The 17,750-nt window shown below is 34.9% G+C and overlaps 1 protein-coding gene across 3 annotated transcripts in view; it reads left to right on the forward strand.

The window, feature by feature from the left end:
* Positions 1–3,521: 3,521 nt before the first annotated feature.
* Positions 3,522–17,750, forward strand: part of LOC309667784 (uncharacterized protein) — a 518,308-nt gene continuing 504,079 nt past the window's right edge. For 2 of the 3 annotated variants that reach the window (XM_082476756.1, XM_082476757.1), the window contains exon 1: positions 3,522–4,730. In XM_082476756.1, the coding sequence (XP_082332882.1) occupies positions 4,635–4,730 (96 nt within the window). In that variant the 5' untranslated portion in view covers positions 3,522–4,634. The remainder of the gene's footprint in view (positions 4,731–17,750) is intronic. The other variant, XM_082476758.1, reaches the window with a different exon arrangement.

A 17,750-nucleotide genomic window follows, 5' to 3' on the forward strand; every position in this document is an offset into this window, starting at 1 on the left:
CTTCCCTCCTTCTCCTTCCCTTCTTCTCTCTCATTCTCTCTCTCTCTCTCCCTCCCTCCCTTCGTCTTTCTTTCCTTTTGAGTAAAGCCTTTTGATTTTCATTCAGACGGAAAATAATGGGTTGACAATCCTTCATTTTGAAGTGTGGGTTATGGGGAATGGGCAGAGGGCTGAGTAGCATGGCAGTTTTGTTTTCAGAACTATAACAAATTCTCTTGTTTAACATTTCCCTCTCACATCTCCTCTTATCTACTGACTCCATGGTGTTCCATTCTCAACTTTGAACCTCCCCCATGTATTTATTCTGGATTGCAAGTACTTCAACTGTTTTGTCAACCTACTTCAACTACAATCCATTTTCCAGTAATTTATTGCATTCTCTTATGCTATAGATCTTGACCTGTTGATGTCTCTGACGTGATTTCTTCTGTGTTATGAATGTATTACTTTTCAGAGTTGTACACTCTCATTACAATGGAGTCTTGAGAGGGAGAGAAGACAAATGCCTGTGTTCCAAATATCAGCATTTGCACAATAAAAACTATGGTTTTTATAAAAATGATACATTGTAATTATAAAAATTTTACACAATGAAAAAAATAGTGTATAGAAATATGCCAAAATTCACACAGAATTCAATGATCCAGAAAATACCAATATTAATGTAAGTCAAACCTGGTTTCAGGTACTTTCTATATATAAATTTAAAAATGGATGGCTTAGAGATATGGTGATGGAAAAATATAGAGAGAATTATATTGAAATATCCTTTATATTAGAAAAAATTGCATTTTATTTTCAGAATTTCATCTTGAATGAGATATGCCCCCATGCTCAAATTAATTTCAGTGTTATCAACCAAATCAATCAATGTTTATGAACAAAGCCACCAAAGAACCATTTCTCAAATCACCTTGGCTCCATGTTGCAATTTATTCACAACTGTGATCCTTCCAAGTCCTTCCTGAATATTTCTGGGAATTCCCAAAGGATCTTCATACATCTGGGTTTCTTCTACTGGCCTCTGGGCCTGGCTGCTCATAACTCCTCCATGATATACTATACAGGCTCTGAAGATGAGAGAACAAGAGTGGTTTACAGTAATTCTTTGTAAATTAAGAAAAATCCCACATCTGTTGTTATATCTTGGCTATTTAAATTTTTATTTTGTACTGTTATTAGATATGTTTGATTTACATATTTTTATAATATTTGAGATAAAACCTTTAAATTATTGTTTTTACAACTTTTTTTTTTAAACAAATTTCTGTTCTCCTTATTTTCTTAACTAGACTTTATTGTCCTCATAACTTTCTGTAATGTGAGAAGTTGAAGGGTAGGAATTTGCTGAATAGTGAAGTTTTTCCCATATATAAGATTTAAAATATATATATATAATTTTCCTTTACATTATTAAATACACCTTAGTTTTTGTGTTTTCTTTATGCTTTTACAGCAATATTTATCCAGGATAGCATACTTTAAAGTTTTCCCTTTTTAGACTTCTATTTAAAATTTTTGGTTTTATAATGGCATGGCCAGATAAATTATTCTGTAAAATTTGTGATTTAGGTGATCAGTTAAAATTTATTTGAGACCTATTTTATTCTGTAAATTTTCCAAAAATAAATGTGATACATATATTCATATATGTATATTTTATTGTAGTAAAAAACACATAACATGAAATCAACTCAAATTTGTAAGTATACAGTACAGCATTGTTAACTATATGCAAATTGTTTTACAGTAGATCTCTAGAACTTTTTCCTCTTGCATGACTGAAACTCTATGTCTATTGACCAGCAACTCCCATTTCCCCCCTCCTCAAAGTCCCTGGTGACTACCTTTCTACTTTTTTATTCTATGAGTGTGACTACTTTTAGATATCTCATACAAGTGAAATCATGTAGAATTTGTCCTTCTGTGACTGGCCTGTTTTACTTAGCATGTCTTCAGGGTTCATCCATGTTGTAGCATGTGTCAGGAGTTCCGTCTTTTTTAGGGCTGAATAAATGAAAACTACATTCTCTTTATCTATCCACCCATTGATGGACATTTATGTTGTTTCTACCTCTTTACTATTGTGAATAATACTACAATGAACATAGGAGTGCAAATATCATTTCAAGATTCTGTTTTCAATATGTTTGGATAAATACCCAAAATTGGGATGGCTGGGTCATATGGTAGTCCTATTTTTAATTTGAGGAAACTCCACACTATTTTCCATAGTGGCTGCATCATTTTTCATTCCTACTAACAGTGCACAGGAGTTCCAATTTCACCACATCATCACCAACACTTACTTCCTTCTTTTTTTTTGATAATAGCCCTTCTAACATCTGTGAGGTGATATTTCATTGCTTTGATTTACATTTCCCTGATGATTAGTGATGTTGAGCACCTTTTCATATACTTGTTTGACATTCTTATGTCTTCTTTGGTGAAATGTCAATTCAAGTCATTTGCTCATTTTTTAATCCATTTATTTATTTATTTATTTACGCTAATAAGGTGTAAGAGTTCCTTATATATTTGGAAATTAACCCCTTATAAAATATATGGTTTGCAATTATTTTCTTTCATTCTGTGAATTGACTTTTTACTCTTATTTCCTTTGCTATGTAGAAGCTTTTAGTTTGATGTGGTCCCACTTGTCTATTTTTGCTTTTCTTGCCCATGTTTTTTGTGTCATATTCAAGAATTCATTTCTAAGACCAATGTTATAAAGTTTTTTCCTTATGTTTTCTTCTAAGAGTTTTATGGTTTCAGGTCTTACATTTAAGTCTTTAATTCATTTTGAGTGTATTTTTTTTTTTAATTTTTATTTATTTATTTATTTTTAATTTATGGCTATGTTGGGTCTTCGTTTCTGTGCGAGGGCTTTCACTAGTTGTGGCAAGTGGGGGTCACTCTTCATCGCTGTGCGCGGGCCTCTCACTATCGCGGCCTCTCTTGTTGCGGAGCACAGGCTCCAGACACGCAGGCTCAGTAATTGTGGCTCACGGGCCCAGCCGCTCCGCGGCATGTGGGATCCTCCCAGACCAGGGCTCGAACCCGTGTTCCCTGCATTAGCAGGCAGATTCTCAACCACTGCGCCACCAGGGAAGCCCTTGAGTGTATTTTTGTGTATGGTGTAAGAGAAGGGTCCAATTCCATTTTTGGCATACAAATATTTAGTTTTCCCAACACGATTTTTTAAAGAGACTATCCTTTCCCCATTGGGAAGTGTTTGCACTCTTGTCCAAATTTCGCTGCTTTTTAAAAAAATCTGTGGGCAGGCAGGGGAGTCCTGGGATGAGAAACACCTGGGGGCAGGAGTGCTAAGGCCCCTCCTCCTCCCAGACTCCTGTATAAGGAGTTTAGCTCACATCACCTATCACACAGTCCGAGTGCTGCTGCCCACCCCCTCCCCCCCTTCCCAATCAGAGCCACAGGGCAGTAGCTCCGGGCCCCAGAGGCCGGACCAGCTGTGCAAAATGTACGTCTCGAACACCCAGAACGGGCAGGGCCGCAGACGCCAGAGTGAGGGAGTGAACTGCGCATGCGCGGGCAGCAAATCTCTCGCTCCTCAGGAACGGAACCAAAGCGCCTGGCGTAGCGCGGGCGCTCTGGCCCGGCCACCTAGGGCTCCCATGCTAAGCCTGTCAAGGTCAAGGCTACAGCAACTCGACAAGCCTTTCCACTATCCTCAAGTCAAGCAGTTTTTGCTGGGAGCTTGCAGGTATCTAAAATTCGTGCCAGAAGGCCAACTGTGCGTGTCCCTCAAACATTTGCCTTTAAGGGAAGCTTCAGGGCCTTACTCTCTGTTTCTGAACCAGCCCATCTGGCAGCAGCCTGGGGAAGCTGCCTCCTCCACTCAGTCTCCTCCATCAGGAGCTATTTTCTTCTTTGAACACCGTCAGGACGCCCGCGGCAGGAGCTGGGGGCCTGGTCCAGGTTAGTGGAGTGTGGAATTTCCCAGGAAGCCACAGGGCATAGAGTCTGCAGGGTGTGCTTCGTGACTTCGGGCTCATGTCCTTTGTTCACATTTCTGGGCTCTCTATGCTGTGCCATGATCTATAGATCTGTTTTTATGTCGGGGCCATATATATATATATATATATATATATATATATATATATTTTATTTTTTTTTTTCAATAGTTTTGTAATATGTTTTGAAGTTAGGAACATTGGGTGCCAGCTCTACTCTTCACTTTCCCCCCAGGGAGAGGCCTCCAAGTTGTGTCCTCTCTGCCTGCTATACCGCTGGTCCTCAGGAACAGCAGGGAGGCTCCCAGCTCTTTTTGTTCTCTGTGGCACCCAGGCGCCTAGAATATTCTGGGTTCCATTAGGGCCTTGAGATAGGCAAAACAGAAACCAGTCCCTTGGGCAGCCCTCAGGAAAAAGCTAGAACATTGGCTGCATGTTCCGACTCTCCCTCCTCAGGGAGAAGCCAGGAGTTGGGGATTTCTTCCTGCTCCTTCTGTGCTGAGCTGGGGGGGAGGGGCTATGGCGAGTGAATAGGTGCTAAATTGTCGCCTTTGTTCTTAGCAGCTCGCAACTTGACACCTTTTCCAGTTAGTGCTTAGATTCAGGCAAGACAGAAATCAGCCCCTTGGGTACTTTCGCCAAAAGTCTGAATGTTGCATGAATATTTCAGTCTTTTCTTTTCCTCCCCAGGGAGAAGCCAGGAACTCGGAGTTTTCTCCTGATTATGCCGCAGAGCGCCAAGGGGCGGACTCGGTGAGTGAGTGCCATGAATTTTCCTACCAGCTTAGATACAGCTAGTTTTGCCTTTCCACACAACTAGGTGGTGGGAACCTCTTCACTGGTTTATGGATATCTCACAAAGGGAATTTGTTCATGTATTGCTGTTGAATAGATGTCTCCTTAGGTAAAAGAGGGTCTGGGGCTTCCTATTCTGCCATCTTGTTGACGTCCTGTCGTGTGTGTGTGTGTGTGTGTGTGTGTGTGTGTGTGTGTGCATTTTGTATTTTCTTTCAGTTTTTGAGATATAATTGACATACGGCACTGTATAAGTTTAAGGTATACAGCATAATGATTTGATTTACATATATCATGAAGTGATTGTCGCAATAAATTTAGTGAATATCATCTCATATTTATATATAAAATTAAAGAAATAGAAAAAAACTTTTTTCTTGTGATGAGAACTCAGGATTTACTGTCGTAACAACTTTCATATATAACGTAGAGCAGTGTTAATAAATTCATCGTGTTGTACGTTACATCCCTAATACTTATTTATCTTATTAATTAGAAGTTTGTACCTTTTGACTGCCTTCTTCCAATTTCCCTTCCCCCCAACCCCCTGACCCTGGTAACCCCAAATCTGATCTCTTTTTCTGTGAGTTTGTTTGTTTTTGAGGTATAATTAATGTACAATGCTATGTTAGTTCCTTTTACACAACATAGTGAGTCAGTGTTTCTATACATTTCAAACTGATAACCACAATGTCTCGTTACGTTACCGTATGTCACTATACAAAGATATTATATAGTTGTTGACTGTATTCCCACACTGTACATTTCATACCTGTGACTCATTTGTTTTGCAGCTGGAAGTTTGTACCTCTTAATCTTACTCACCTATTGCTTTCCTCCCCCCACCCCTCTAGCAAACACTTGTTTGTTCTCTGTATCTATAACTCTGTTTCTGTTTGGTTATGTTTGTTCATTTGTTTTGGTTTTTTGGATTCCACTGGTTTAGCTGAACTGGTTTATGAATATCTCACAAAGGTATTTGTCCATGTATTACTGTTGAGTAGGTTTCTCCTTAGGGAAAGGAGGATCTGAGGCTTCCTATTCTGCCATCTTGGTACAAAATTCAATATATATGCGTTAATTTGACATTGTTATTTTATCATTTAAATTACCTGTGCCCTTATTTATCTTTTCAGATATTTTCTTTGGTAATGTATGAAAGAATTTTGTTAAATTCTCTCAGATATTGAGTTATTATTATCTCCTTTCATTTCAAGCTATTTTTGATGTACATATTTCAATGTTATGGGCTTTTTTTTAACCTTGTGAAAGTCCATGAATGTATCAACTTATGTTTAAAAATAGATTTGATCCATGTAAAAATTTTTCAGTTTGCTTTTTGCCTTAGATTCTAAGGACTTTGCCTTAGATTCTACTTATTTAATGTATATATTTCAACTGCTGCTTTATTTTTGCCTAAAACATATTTATTCATTCTTTTATTTTAACCTTTCTGTACGATATTGTTTAGCTGTGCCTCATAAGATTATTTATTTTTTGACCTAATTAAAATCTTGGCCTTTTAAGAGAGGAGTTTAAACCATTTGTATTAAAATAATAATAACTATATATATTTTAACATTATATATCTTAAAATATTTTTCAATATTTTCAGTGTTTTGTAAAGCATATTTTATGGTTTTAAATATATAAGTGGTTTCCTTAGCTTTCAAATTGTTTCCTAATCATTAAAGTCACAAGGGTAATGTTCTCTTTTCTTTCTTCTCTACAGAAAGCAAGGGGTTTAATAAAACTTTGTTTTGTCCACATCTCATCTTTAAAAATATAACATTAGTTTGTATCCTCATATTATTGTAATCGATTTTTTAAATTACAAACGTTCCCTTCCAATCTTAATTTTGTCATATTTGAATTTGGTATTTCATTTAAATTAAAAACAGCATCAACTCAGGTATTTATTTTTACTGCTCACTTCCATTCTCTTCAATTCAAAAATTTCTATTTTGAAATACTTAATTTTGATTACTCTCTGGGCCATCTCAAGTCTCTCTTCGGGAAGGGTAAATGGGTATATCTTCTTAGTCCTTGTTTCCTTGATAGTGTCTTAGTCTTGTCTTTACATTTATTTAAGTCAAATTGACTGAGTTTCACATTTATATCTTTCAAAACTCCATTTTGAAATAGAGCTATGTAGCTTCATTTTTTTTCATATAATATTTCAAAAGGATCTGAAAAAAATTCTGACTTTTATTCTTATCTAGGCATTCTGTTTATTATTTTGATATTGGATTTTATTCAATTTTATTTTTTATATCCTGCTTTTACTAATTCTGTATATATTAATTCAATTATTTGATTTTTAATTTCCTCATTATTTTCCTTATCAATTCCAGCTCTCTTTTTATCTTATTCCATTGCATTTCGTTCTCAACATCTTCTATTTTCATGACTTTCTGATGTTGTTTCAAAAGGTCATGGCTTTTTGTCTCACAATGGTAGATCTATCTAGATCAAATTTGGGCTGGCATCCAAGTATAGACATTTTTATTGGTATACCTTTCCATTCCGGTGATGGGTGACTCTCTTTCCAACAGATACAGTTGGATGGGAACTTCTTGTGCAGTACTAGCCCACTTCTGCTTTTTTCTTGCTTCACAGTTTGGTTCTCTAGAACTTTGAAAGAGGTGGTGCATATGAAAAAGAGACTAGAATCCTAAGTATGTAACACTTCTTAGTGCTTCTCTTTCTTTATTTCCCTATATACTCCTTTATTTGTAGGTTTCACACCTCCCAGGGTGTCATGTTCCAAAAAAATACCTTTCAGTACCTTTCTCGTATTTGAAATCTCCATCTGAATGTAAAAAGTAATATACTGTGATAGATGGGATATGGTGACTTTTCTGGATACACATTTTGTTTTTTTGAGCCACTGGAGAAGAAGGTGGAGAAAGACAAAAGATATGCTTGCCTACTTTTTGCAGGTTTAGTGTACTATTGATTGCCCTTCCAGTAAAATTTTTCATTTTTGTAATTTATAGAAATTTTCCTAGATTTTGACAGGAGTTGAATAAGCAGTAGTCTTGCTATGAGATTTTGCTTTTATTTTTACTGTCTTTAGATATAGTTTAGTGGGAAATTGAGAGTGGCTCTGTCATGGAGAACTAACCAGTTACTTTTATACCTCTCTCATAATGTAATAATTTTGAATATCAAGGTCCTCCATAAAGTAAACTCGCTTGCCTTATCAAATGATGCTTTTCACTGTTCCCCAGTAAAAACTTAATGCACCAATAAGGAGAAACACAGTGTGCTGATTTCTCTGTTGCTTATATCTTCCTGTTTTTTTCATTCACATCCTACTAATCCATCGAGGGTCAAATAATATATCATTATGAGGGTTTCCTTTATTGAACTCTCAAAATGTATTCTTGATACCACAAATTGATGCTCTGAGTTACTATCTTTGTCTTCTGATTGTTCCATAGGTCTAATCTTAATTTCATGACTGGAATTCTTTGGCAACAGGGCGGATGTATCATGCCATGTTTACTTATTAAGTATTCTTTGAATATCCTCAGTACGTTGCAGTAGAGTTTGTAAAGATATTTAAGATAAAAAAGTCCCAGTTTCAGAGAGTTTAATTCCAATAAAGAAAATTCTTTGTAGATACCTCCACGAAGACTCATATTACTGCACTATGGATAACAAATTACACATTCCATACGATGTTATAAAATCAAAGGAGGGATAAATGGCTTCTTCTAGTATCAATCTGGCAGTGGCCTTAATGATGTATGAGGGAGGTGAAGGGTTCAGAAATATTTATGGACTGATTATTCTATTGAGAAAGCACCGTGCGTGATCAGTTGGTTGCAGCATCCTAGGCACATGCTTGGTGGGTGAAAATAAAATAATCTTGAAAAGTCACTGAAGAAAAGATGAAAAAATGAGGTAAGGTTTGGCAGTTTACTAGATATTTTTACTAGGTTTATGAAGGGCAGAAATGATTATGTTCCCTGAGCTAACGTATTTTAGATGTAAAGACAACCAAACTGCTAGCAGCAATGTATTTTCCTCAAAACTACCTTTGCCTGCTAATTAAAACTTTATGATAATACTGTTCAATTAAGGGAATAAAGTGATGCTGAGTCATGTTTGAAATCTGAATGTTGCTCAGCCGGTATCAGATTTTCACCTAAATTACAAATTCGTAACTGGATTCCATCTTTCCTTTCATTGCTGTCTTATTCTTGCCTATCTGAGTGACACATGATAATGTGATTAATTACTCTAATTTGTCTTCAGTGAATCTTAATTTCATAGTTCCAAAATGTATAGGTTGTCATCTTCTAACAGATAACATCTAGTTAATAAGCACATGTGATATGCTGCATTTATTATAATGATCTATGCAGTGAAATCAGGGTGTATCAAATTAAACCACGAATGCTCAAATAACATTTGCAAGGACTAAAAGTGGTACTTCCCTTTTAGACTCCTTTGAACGGACAGCATTTGAATTTAAATGTTAGATAAAATTTGACCATCACATTTACGGTTAATTCCATGCCTATTTATATTTCATTTGGAAGTCTTATCTATGTATTTATTTTTAAAATTCAAAGGATCAGACTAAATGTTGTTTAACACATTTATTGACACCGATAGAACCAGTATTTCTTTTTTCTGTTCTTGACAAATAGAGCACTTAGCAACTTTACAAGCCTTGAGGCATTACATCTTGCAATCTAAGAGCTGGCATTCATTGGACCCTTCTGCTATACCTCCTTCATTTGTGTTTTTTTTTTTTTTTTTTTTTTTAGTTCTGAGAAATGAAGCATAGATTTGTTAAAGGACTTGCCCATGTTCATGTTTGTGTTTTATATAGAATCCATATTGAAACCTACATGTTTTTTGATGGTGCTATCCAGGGGTTTTCCAGGGGTCAATGTTGACTTAACTGATAATGTAGTTTTTAATATTCACTATTATTAAAAACTAGGGAAAGATTTTCCTAACTCCAATCTTTTTGTTCTTATAGATCTCTAATCATGGCTTTGAAATGTTTCATTTCCAAATTTACCGCTATGGAACATAATTCATTTGGGCCAGGACACTCAAACAACAGGACACTCAAACTCATTTGGTTTCTTCTATCTTCTTACATACTTTGGGCAACAGTTATCTTTTAAAGTTCCTTTCTGACATTAAAAACCAATGAATATCCATTAAAACTATAGAATTGGTGATACCTGTGTTTCAATTGAAGAGTGTTAAAGGGCTCTACTTTTGGAAGTAGGTATACCAGTGTTCAAGTAAAGTTTAGCCACTTACTAGCTGTTATTATTTGTTTTTAAATATTTGCATGCTTTTGGAGCTACCTCACATTGAGGTAGCTCCTCATAGTTCTCATATTGAGAACTAACTATAAACCACTTGCTATTCTAAGTTCTTTATGTATAATAAATTATTTAATCCTTAATCATGACCATTTGAAATAACTACTACCATTATTCCTATTTAATAGAAAAGGTGATTAAGACACAAAGAGGTTAAGTAATTTGCCAGTAATCACAAAGTAAATAAGTGGTAGAACCAGAATTCAAACTCAGTCATTCTCAATACAATCTGTGCTTTTTACCCTCATATTCTATCATAACATCCCTAGTTCTTTGTCACTGAATTGCAGATGATAATAATTAATTTAATCTCATTGAATTGTGATTATTATATAAGACAGTAGTACATGTAAAACAGAAATAACTAAGAACCTATTATGAACACACCCAACAAATGTCCACTTCTTCCCCTCCAACTTCTTCCTTCTCCTCTCTTTCCCTTCTCCTTTAAAATATTAGTCAAGGCTAAGTAAAAGAGAAAGAAGAACTTGCAGAAATACAGCTTAAAGTTGCTGTACTTTTGCTGTTGTTGTTCTTAGTACCTCACAAATTATAAATTTTATCAAGATTTCTCTTTGAGTCCCTTCACCTCCATTCGATTATTCTCTACCTTTTCCATGAATAGCCATTTCACATGTGGGATTGAGTCCTATACACAAAGGAATTTAGGAGATTGTGCTGATAGAAAGTTGAAAGTGAAACCATGAATGGTAATTTCTTTTTTTTTGGCCTGCAAAGAAAGTAAGTTATCTTCTTATATTTCAGGTTAAAAAAACATGTCAATGAAATGGTCAGGGTTAGCACAACTTGGTTTCTCAGCAGAAGTATCATTTTGATTGTTTGGTTTTGAAAATAATTAGGAAGTTATTGTCAAGTGTTAGTAAGATGATTAGCATCATTGTAATATTGTGGTTAGATATCTACCTTTAAAAAGTATGGTTCATTTTCTCAGAAGGAGGAGTGAGAGACTACTGGAAATTTCTCTGACATACTTTGAAATATGGAGAGAAAGTGATTCAGATTGTATTGATTGATGCCTTCTGCTCATCTTGACCAGATTTGCAAATAGCCACATATTCTTGTTAACGCACTCAACATCTGCTCAATGAAATGAGAAAAATCAATTATTTGGGTCATGAAAACAGTTTCTGTGGGAGGAGAGTGGTTTAAATGATTTTTTCCCCCTACCTTTTAACTAAGTGCATTGGCAGCCTTCAGAGACAATGTCTCTTCTGGGTAGGAGGTAGGAATAATCTGGTTATCAAGGCTGTGGGCACCTCACTCCAATATTTTAATAGGAAATGGGGTCTTGGTTCTGAATGAGGTAAAGAATTAAAACTAAGATGGCTGAATAGGCTGAAACCTCATCAAAAGGTAAATTGACCATAATTTGCCACAGCATAGAGAACTGGCAAGAAAGCTTCTATATCTAGGCCTGGGCTCCTGACTGGGGTGGGGGAAGAGTCACCTGAAAAATTGAAGACTTGAGTCTGTATTCACAGAAGTTAAAAATTTGAATTTGTACTATTAAAAGGTTTTGAAATCCTTTGTGCTCAGGAGTGACCATAAAAATAGGCCTGGGTAATGAAAAACCATTCTGGAAGGATACTTTCACAATGTAGACCATTGGGAATCTCACACATTAAAACAACCACTAATGAAGATCAGCTGTCAGTCGGAAAGTTGAAAATGTGTGATCAGCAGTTCAACATGAGTGAGACTTGGAGGAAGCCAAAACAAAATAGAAGATTGAAGCTCCCTGAAAATTAGAATAATACTCTAAAAAAGAATATAAAATAATTATGTTTAAATGATTAAAAACATAAAAGAACATAAAAGGACTTGAAAAAGTAGCAAATAGAACTTTGAAAAATGAAAAAAATAGCTACTGATATTAAAAACTAAACAGATTAAGTAGATTAGGCATATCTGGAAAGAAAATTAATGAATAAGAATGATACCAAGCAAATTACCTGAAAGTGAGAAAAGAAATTCAAAAATTAAAAACAACAGAAAAATAGTATATAGGCAAAGAGAACAGAATGAGATGTTTAACATATGCATAATAAAGATTATAAAAAAGGGAATGGGGGATGGGGCATAGATATTTGAATAAAGAATGGTTGTGGATTTTCCTTTATGAAAGATATAAATCCTTCAATTAAGAAGTTATAATTCATTTTAAGCCATTTTTTAAATTGAAGTAGAGTTATTTTATAATGTGTTAGTTTTGGTTGTACAACAAAGGGATTCAGTTATACATACATATATACATATAAGTATGTATATATATACATATATTGTTTTTCAGATTCTTTTCCATTATAGATTATTACAAGGTTATTCTTTTTCAGATTCTTTTCCATTATAGGTTATTGAATATAGTTCCCTGTGCTATACAGTAAGTCCTTGTTGTTTATCTATTTTATATATAGTAGTGTGTATATATTAATCCCAAACTCCTAATTTATCTCCTCCCTTCCTTCTGACCCTTGCTATCCACTTTGGTAACCATAAGTTTGTTTTCTATGTCTGTGAGTCTGTTTTTGTTTTGTAAATAAGTTCATTTGTATTGTTTTTTTAGATTCCACATATAGGTGATACCATATGATATTTGTCTTTCTCAGATTTGCTTCACTTAGTATGATAATCTCTAAATCCATCCATGTTGCTGCAAAAAGCATTATTTCATTCTTTTTTTATGGCTGAGTGATATTCCATTTTGTATGGAATATATATATATATATATGTATATATATATATATATATATATATATATATATATATATCTACACACACACACAACACACACACTCACACACACATGAATACCACATCATATTTATCCATTCATCTGTTGGTAGACATTTAGGTTGCTTCCATGTCTTGACTATTGTAAATAGTGCTGCTATGAACATTGGGGTGCATGTATCTTTTCAAATTAGAGTTTTCTCTGGATATATGCCCAGGAGTAGGATTGCAGGATCATATGGTAACTCTGTTTTTAGTTTTTTAAGGAAACTCCATACTGTTTTCTGTAGTGACTACACTAATTTACATTCCCATCAACAGTGTAGTAGGGTTCCTTTTTCTCCACACTCTCCAGCATTTATTATTTGTGGACTTTTTAATGATGGCCATTCTGACTGGTGTGAGGTGATACCTCATTGTAATTTTGTGCATTTCTCTAATAATTAGTGATATCGAGCATCTTTCCATGTGCCTGTTGTCCTTCTGTATGTCCTCTTTGGAGAAATATCTACTTAGGTCTTCTGCCCATTTTGGAAATTAATCTGTTGTCGATCACATCATATGCAAATATTTTCTTCCAGTTCATTGGTTGTCTTTTCATTTTACTTATGATTTTCTGTGCTGTGCAAAAGCTTTTAAGTTTAATTAGGTCCCATTTGTTTATTTTTTTTATGTCAATTACTCTAAGAGGTGGGTCAAAAAAAATATTGCTGTGATTTACATCAAAGAGTGTTCTATGTTTTCCTCTAGGAGTTTTGTAGTATTCAACCTTATATTTTGAGTTATTTTTATATATGGTGTTAGAAAACATTCTAATTTCATTCTTTTACATGTAGCAGTCCAGTTTCCCAGCATCACTTATTGAAGAGACTGTCTTCTCCATTGTATATTCCTGCCTCCATTGTATATTCATTGTCATAGATTAATTGACCATGAGTGCGTGGGTTTGTTTCTGGGCTTTCTATCCTGTTCCATTGATCTGTATGTTCATTTTTGTGCCAGTGTCATACTGTTTGATCACTGTAGCTTTGTAGTATAGTCTGAAGTCAGAGAGCATGATTCCTCCAGCTCCATTCTTCTTTCTCAAGTTCGTTTTGGCTATCCAGGGTTTCTTGGGTTTCCATACAAATTTAAAAATTTTTTGTCCTAGTTCCGTGAAAAATGTCATTGGTAATTTGATAGGGATTGCATTGAATCTGTAGATTGCCTTGGGCGGTAAGTTCATTTTAACAATACTGATTCTTCCAATCCAAGAACACGGTATATCTTTCCATCTGTTTGTGTCATCTTCAGTTTCTTTCATCAGCATCGTATAGTTTTCAGAATACAGGTCTTTTACCCCCTTAGGTAGGTTTATTCCTAGGTGTTTTATTCCTTTTGATGTGATGGTAAATAGGATTGTTTCCTTAATTTCTCTTTCTGATATTTCATTGTTAGTGTACAGAATGCAACAGATTTCTGTATATTAATTTTGTATCCAGCAACTGTAATGAATTCATTGATGAGCTCTAGTAGTTTTCTGGTAGCATCTTTAGGATTTTCTATGTATAGTTTCCTGTCATCTGCAAACAGTGACAGTTTTACTTCTTCTTTTTCAATTTGGATTCCTTTTGTTTCTTTTTCTTGTCTGATTGTTGTGGCTAGAACTTCCAATGCTGTGTTGAATTAAAGTGGCTAGAGTGGGCATCCTTCTCTTGTTCCTGATCTTAGAGGAAATGCTTTCAGCTTTTCACCATTGAGTATGATGTTAGCTGTGGGTTTGTCATACATGGCCTTTATTATGTTGAGGTGTGTTCCTTCTATGCCCACTTTCTGAAGAGTTTTTATCATAAATGGATGTTCAATTTTATGAAAAGCTTTTTCTGCATCTATTGAGATACAGAAAAAAAGGTATAATCAGAACAAGAAAACAAATAAATAAATAAACAAAAACATTGTGCGTAATCTGTAGAAGAAAAAGATAAAGGTGATAAGGTGAAAATCTAAATGCAACTGAGGACAAGAAATAACAATTAGACCAATTAAGCTAGATATCATTAATAAAAAGATAATAGAAAACATATAAATGTTTGAAAATAAAGGAATAACGTGTATGTGTTGCTTTTTTTATAATAGCTTTATTGAGATATAACTCACATACTACACAATTCACACGTTTAAAGCACATAATTTAATGGGTTTCAGTATAGTGATAGAGTTGTGCAACTATCATAACAGTCAATTTTAGAACAGTTTTATCACCTCTGAAAGGTACTTCACAACCTTTAGCTATCATCCCCAATTCCTTGTCCCACACTTTCGGCCTAAAGCAGTTACTAATCTACTTTCTATATCTATATATTTTCCTATTCTGGCAATTTCATTTTAGTGAAATCATATGATATGTGATATTTTGTAACTGGTTTCTTCCACTTAGAATAATGTTTTCAAAGTTTATCCATGCTGTAATATAATCAGTACATCAGTTCTTTTTTATGGTTGAATTATATTCTGTTGTATGGGTATACCACTTTTGTTTATTCATACATCAATTGATGGACATTTGGGTTGTTTCAGCCCTTTAGCTATTCTGAATAATGTTGCTATGGACATCTGTGTACAAGTTTTTGCATAGACATACATTTTCATTTCTCTTGGGTATGTATCTAGAATTTGAATTGCTGGGTAAAGTGGTAATTTTATGTTTAATTTTTTGAGAAAGTACCACACTGTTTTCCAAGGTGGCTGCCCCATTTTACATTCCCACCTGCAGTTTTTGGTTTCTCCATGTCCTTGCCAACACTTGTCATTACCCAACTTTTTGATTATAGCTATCCTAGTGGAGGTGAAGCGGTATCTCATTGTGGTTTTAATTTGCATTTCTCTGATGATTAGTGATGTCAGCAGCTTTTCATGTACCTGTTGGCCATTTATATTTCTTCTTTGGAAAATTGTCTATTTGGTTCCTCTGTCCATTTTAAAATTGGAATTGTTTTTGTTTTTGCTGTTGAGTTCTTTATTTATTTTTAATATTAACTCCTTATCAGATATATGATTTGGAAATATTTTCTCCCATTCCATAGATTGCCTTTTTATTTTATCTTTTGATGGTTTTCTTTGTTGTTCAGAAGCTTTTTAGTTTGATGTAGTCCTACTTGTTTATGTTTGCTTTTGTTGCCTTTGCTTTTAGTGCGAAGTACAAAAGAATCATTGCCAAGACCAATGTCAAGGAGCTTACCTCCATGTTTTCTTCTAAGAGTTTTATGGTTTTAGGTCTTAAATTTAAGACTTTGATCCATTTGGGTGTTGATTTTTGTGTATGGGGTAATATAGGAGTCCAGTTTTGCATGTGGCTGGTCCATTTTTCCCAACACCATTTATCGAAGAGACTATCCTTTTCCCATTGTATAACTTGGCTGCTTTGCCATGTATTAATTGACCATATATGTCTAGGTTTATTTCTGGGATATCTTCTGTTTCATTGATCTATATGTCTATTTTAATGCCAATACCATACTGTTTTGATTATATAGCTTTGTAATATAGTTGGAAATCAGAATGTATAATGTTTCCAGCTTTGTTCTTCTGTCTAAAGACTGCTTTTGCAATTCAGGGTCTTCTGTGGTTCCATATAAATTTTAGGATGGTTTATTTCTGTGAAAAACAGTATTGAATTTTTGATAGAGATTTCATTACATTTATAGATTGTTTGGAGGTGGTATGGACATTTTAACAATATTAATTCTTCCAACCCGTAAGCATGGAATATCTTTCCACTGATTTGTGTCTTCAGTTTTTTTCATCAGTGTCTTATTGTTTTCAGTGTACAGATCTTTTACCTTTTTGGTTAAATTTATTCATAAATACCTTTTTCTTTTTGATGCAATTATAAACAGAATTGTTTTCTTAATTTCTCTTTCTGATAGTTTGTTGTTAGTATGTAGAAATACAACTAATTTTTGTATATTGACTTTGTATCCTGTAAATTTACTGAAATCATTTAGTCTCTATTTATTTTGTCTCTATTTCATTTATTTCCACTCTGATCTTTGTTATTTCCTTCCTTCTGCTAACTTTGGTTTTAGTTTGTTCTTCTTTTTCTAGTTCCTTGTAGGGTAAAGTTAGATTGTTTATTTGAGAGTTTGCTTTCTTCTTAACATAGGTGTTTATTTCTATAAACTTCCCTCTTAGAATTGTTTTTGCTACATCCTGTAAGTTTTGTATGTTGTATTTCCATTTTCATTTGCTTCAAGGTATTTTTGGATTTCTCTTTTGATTTCTCTTTTGACCTGTTCTTTGGGGCCTGTCTTTGGGCAGCGGCCAGAAAAGCTGGAGCACCAGACATGTATAAGCTCCTTCCCAGGGAGGTGTTCGTGATTCAGAGTAGGCTCAGGTGAGAAGGCAGAGGCTGTGTCTGCTGGCTTCCCTGTTCTCTGGGGCTTGCAGTTAGCCCCTAGATGCATATTAAATTAGAAGACTGACCCTCAAGCAGAAGCTTTTAAAGTATGCAAATAGGCTTTTTCCAGGGAAAGCCTGGGAGATATGGGGTTTTTTTTTTTGCCTGTTTTCTCTGCACTGAGTCCCGGGGAGGGGTAGCCACAGCCAGTCCTCATGAACCCCTTAATAACTGTGTCTTTGTTTGCAATAATCTTGTGGGTCTCCTGGACTCCGGCCTCATTGGCTTTCAGAGCTGGCTGTTCTGGGGTCTGTCCTCAGGTGGGAATCTTAAAAGATGGAGTGCTTGATGTGGGGGCCAGACTCTTTGCTCCTCAGGGTGAAACTATGAGTTGGGAGTTCCCCCTAATTGTACGATGCTATTTTTGGGGTAGAGTTTATGGTTAGAGTGTGTCTCAGCATTTCCTTCCTATTTTGATGTGGGTGATGTGGG

This window comes from Balaenoptera physalus (assembly GCF_965194825.1).
Source record: "Balaenoptera physalus genome assembly, chromosome: 10".
Taxonomy (NCBI): Eukaryota; Metazoa; Chordata; class Mammalia; order Artiodactyla; family Balaenopteridae; genus Balaenoptera; species Balaenoptera physalus.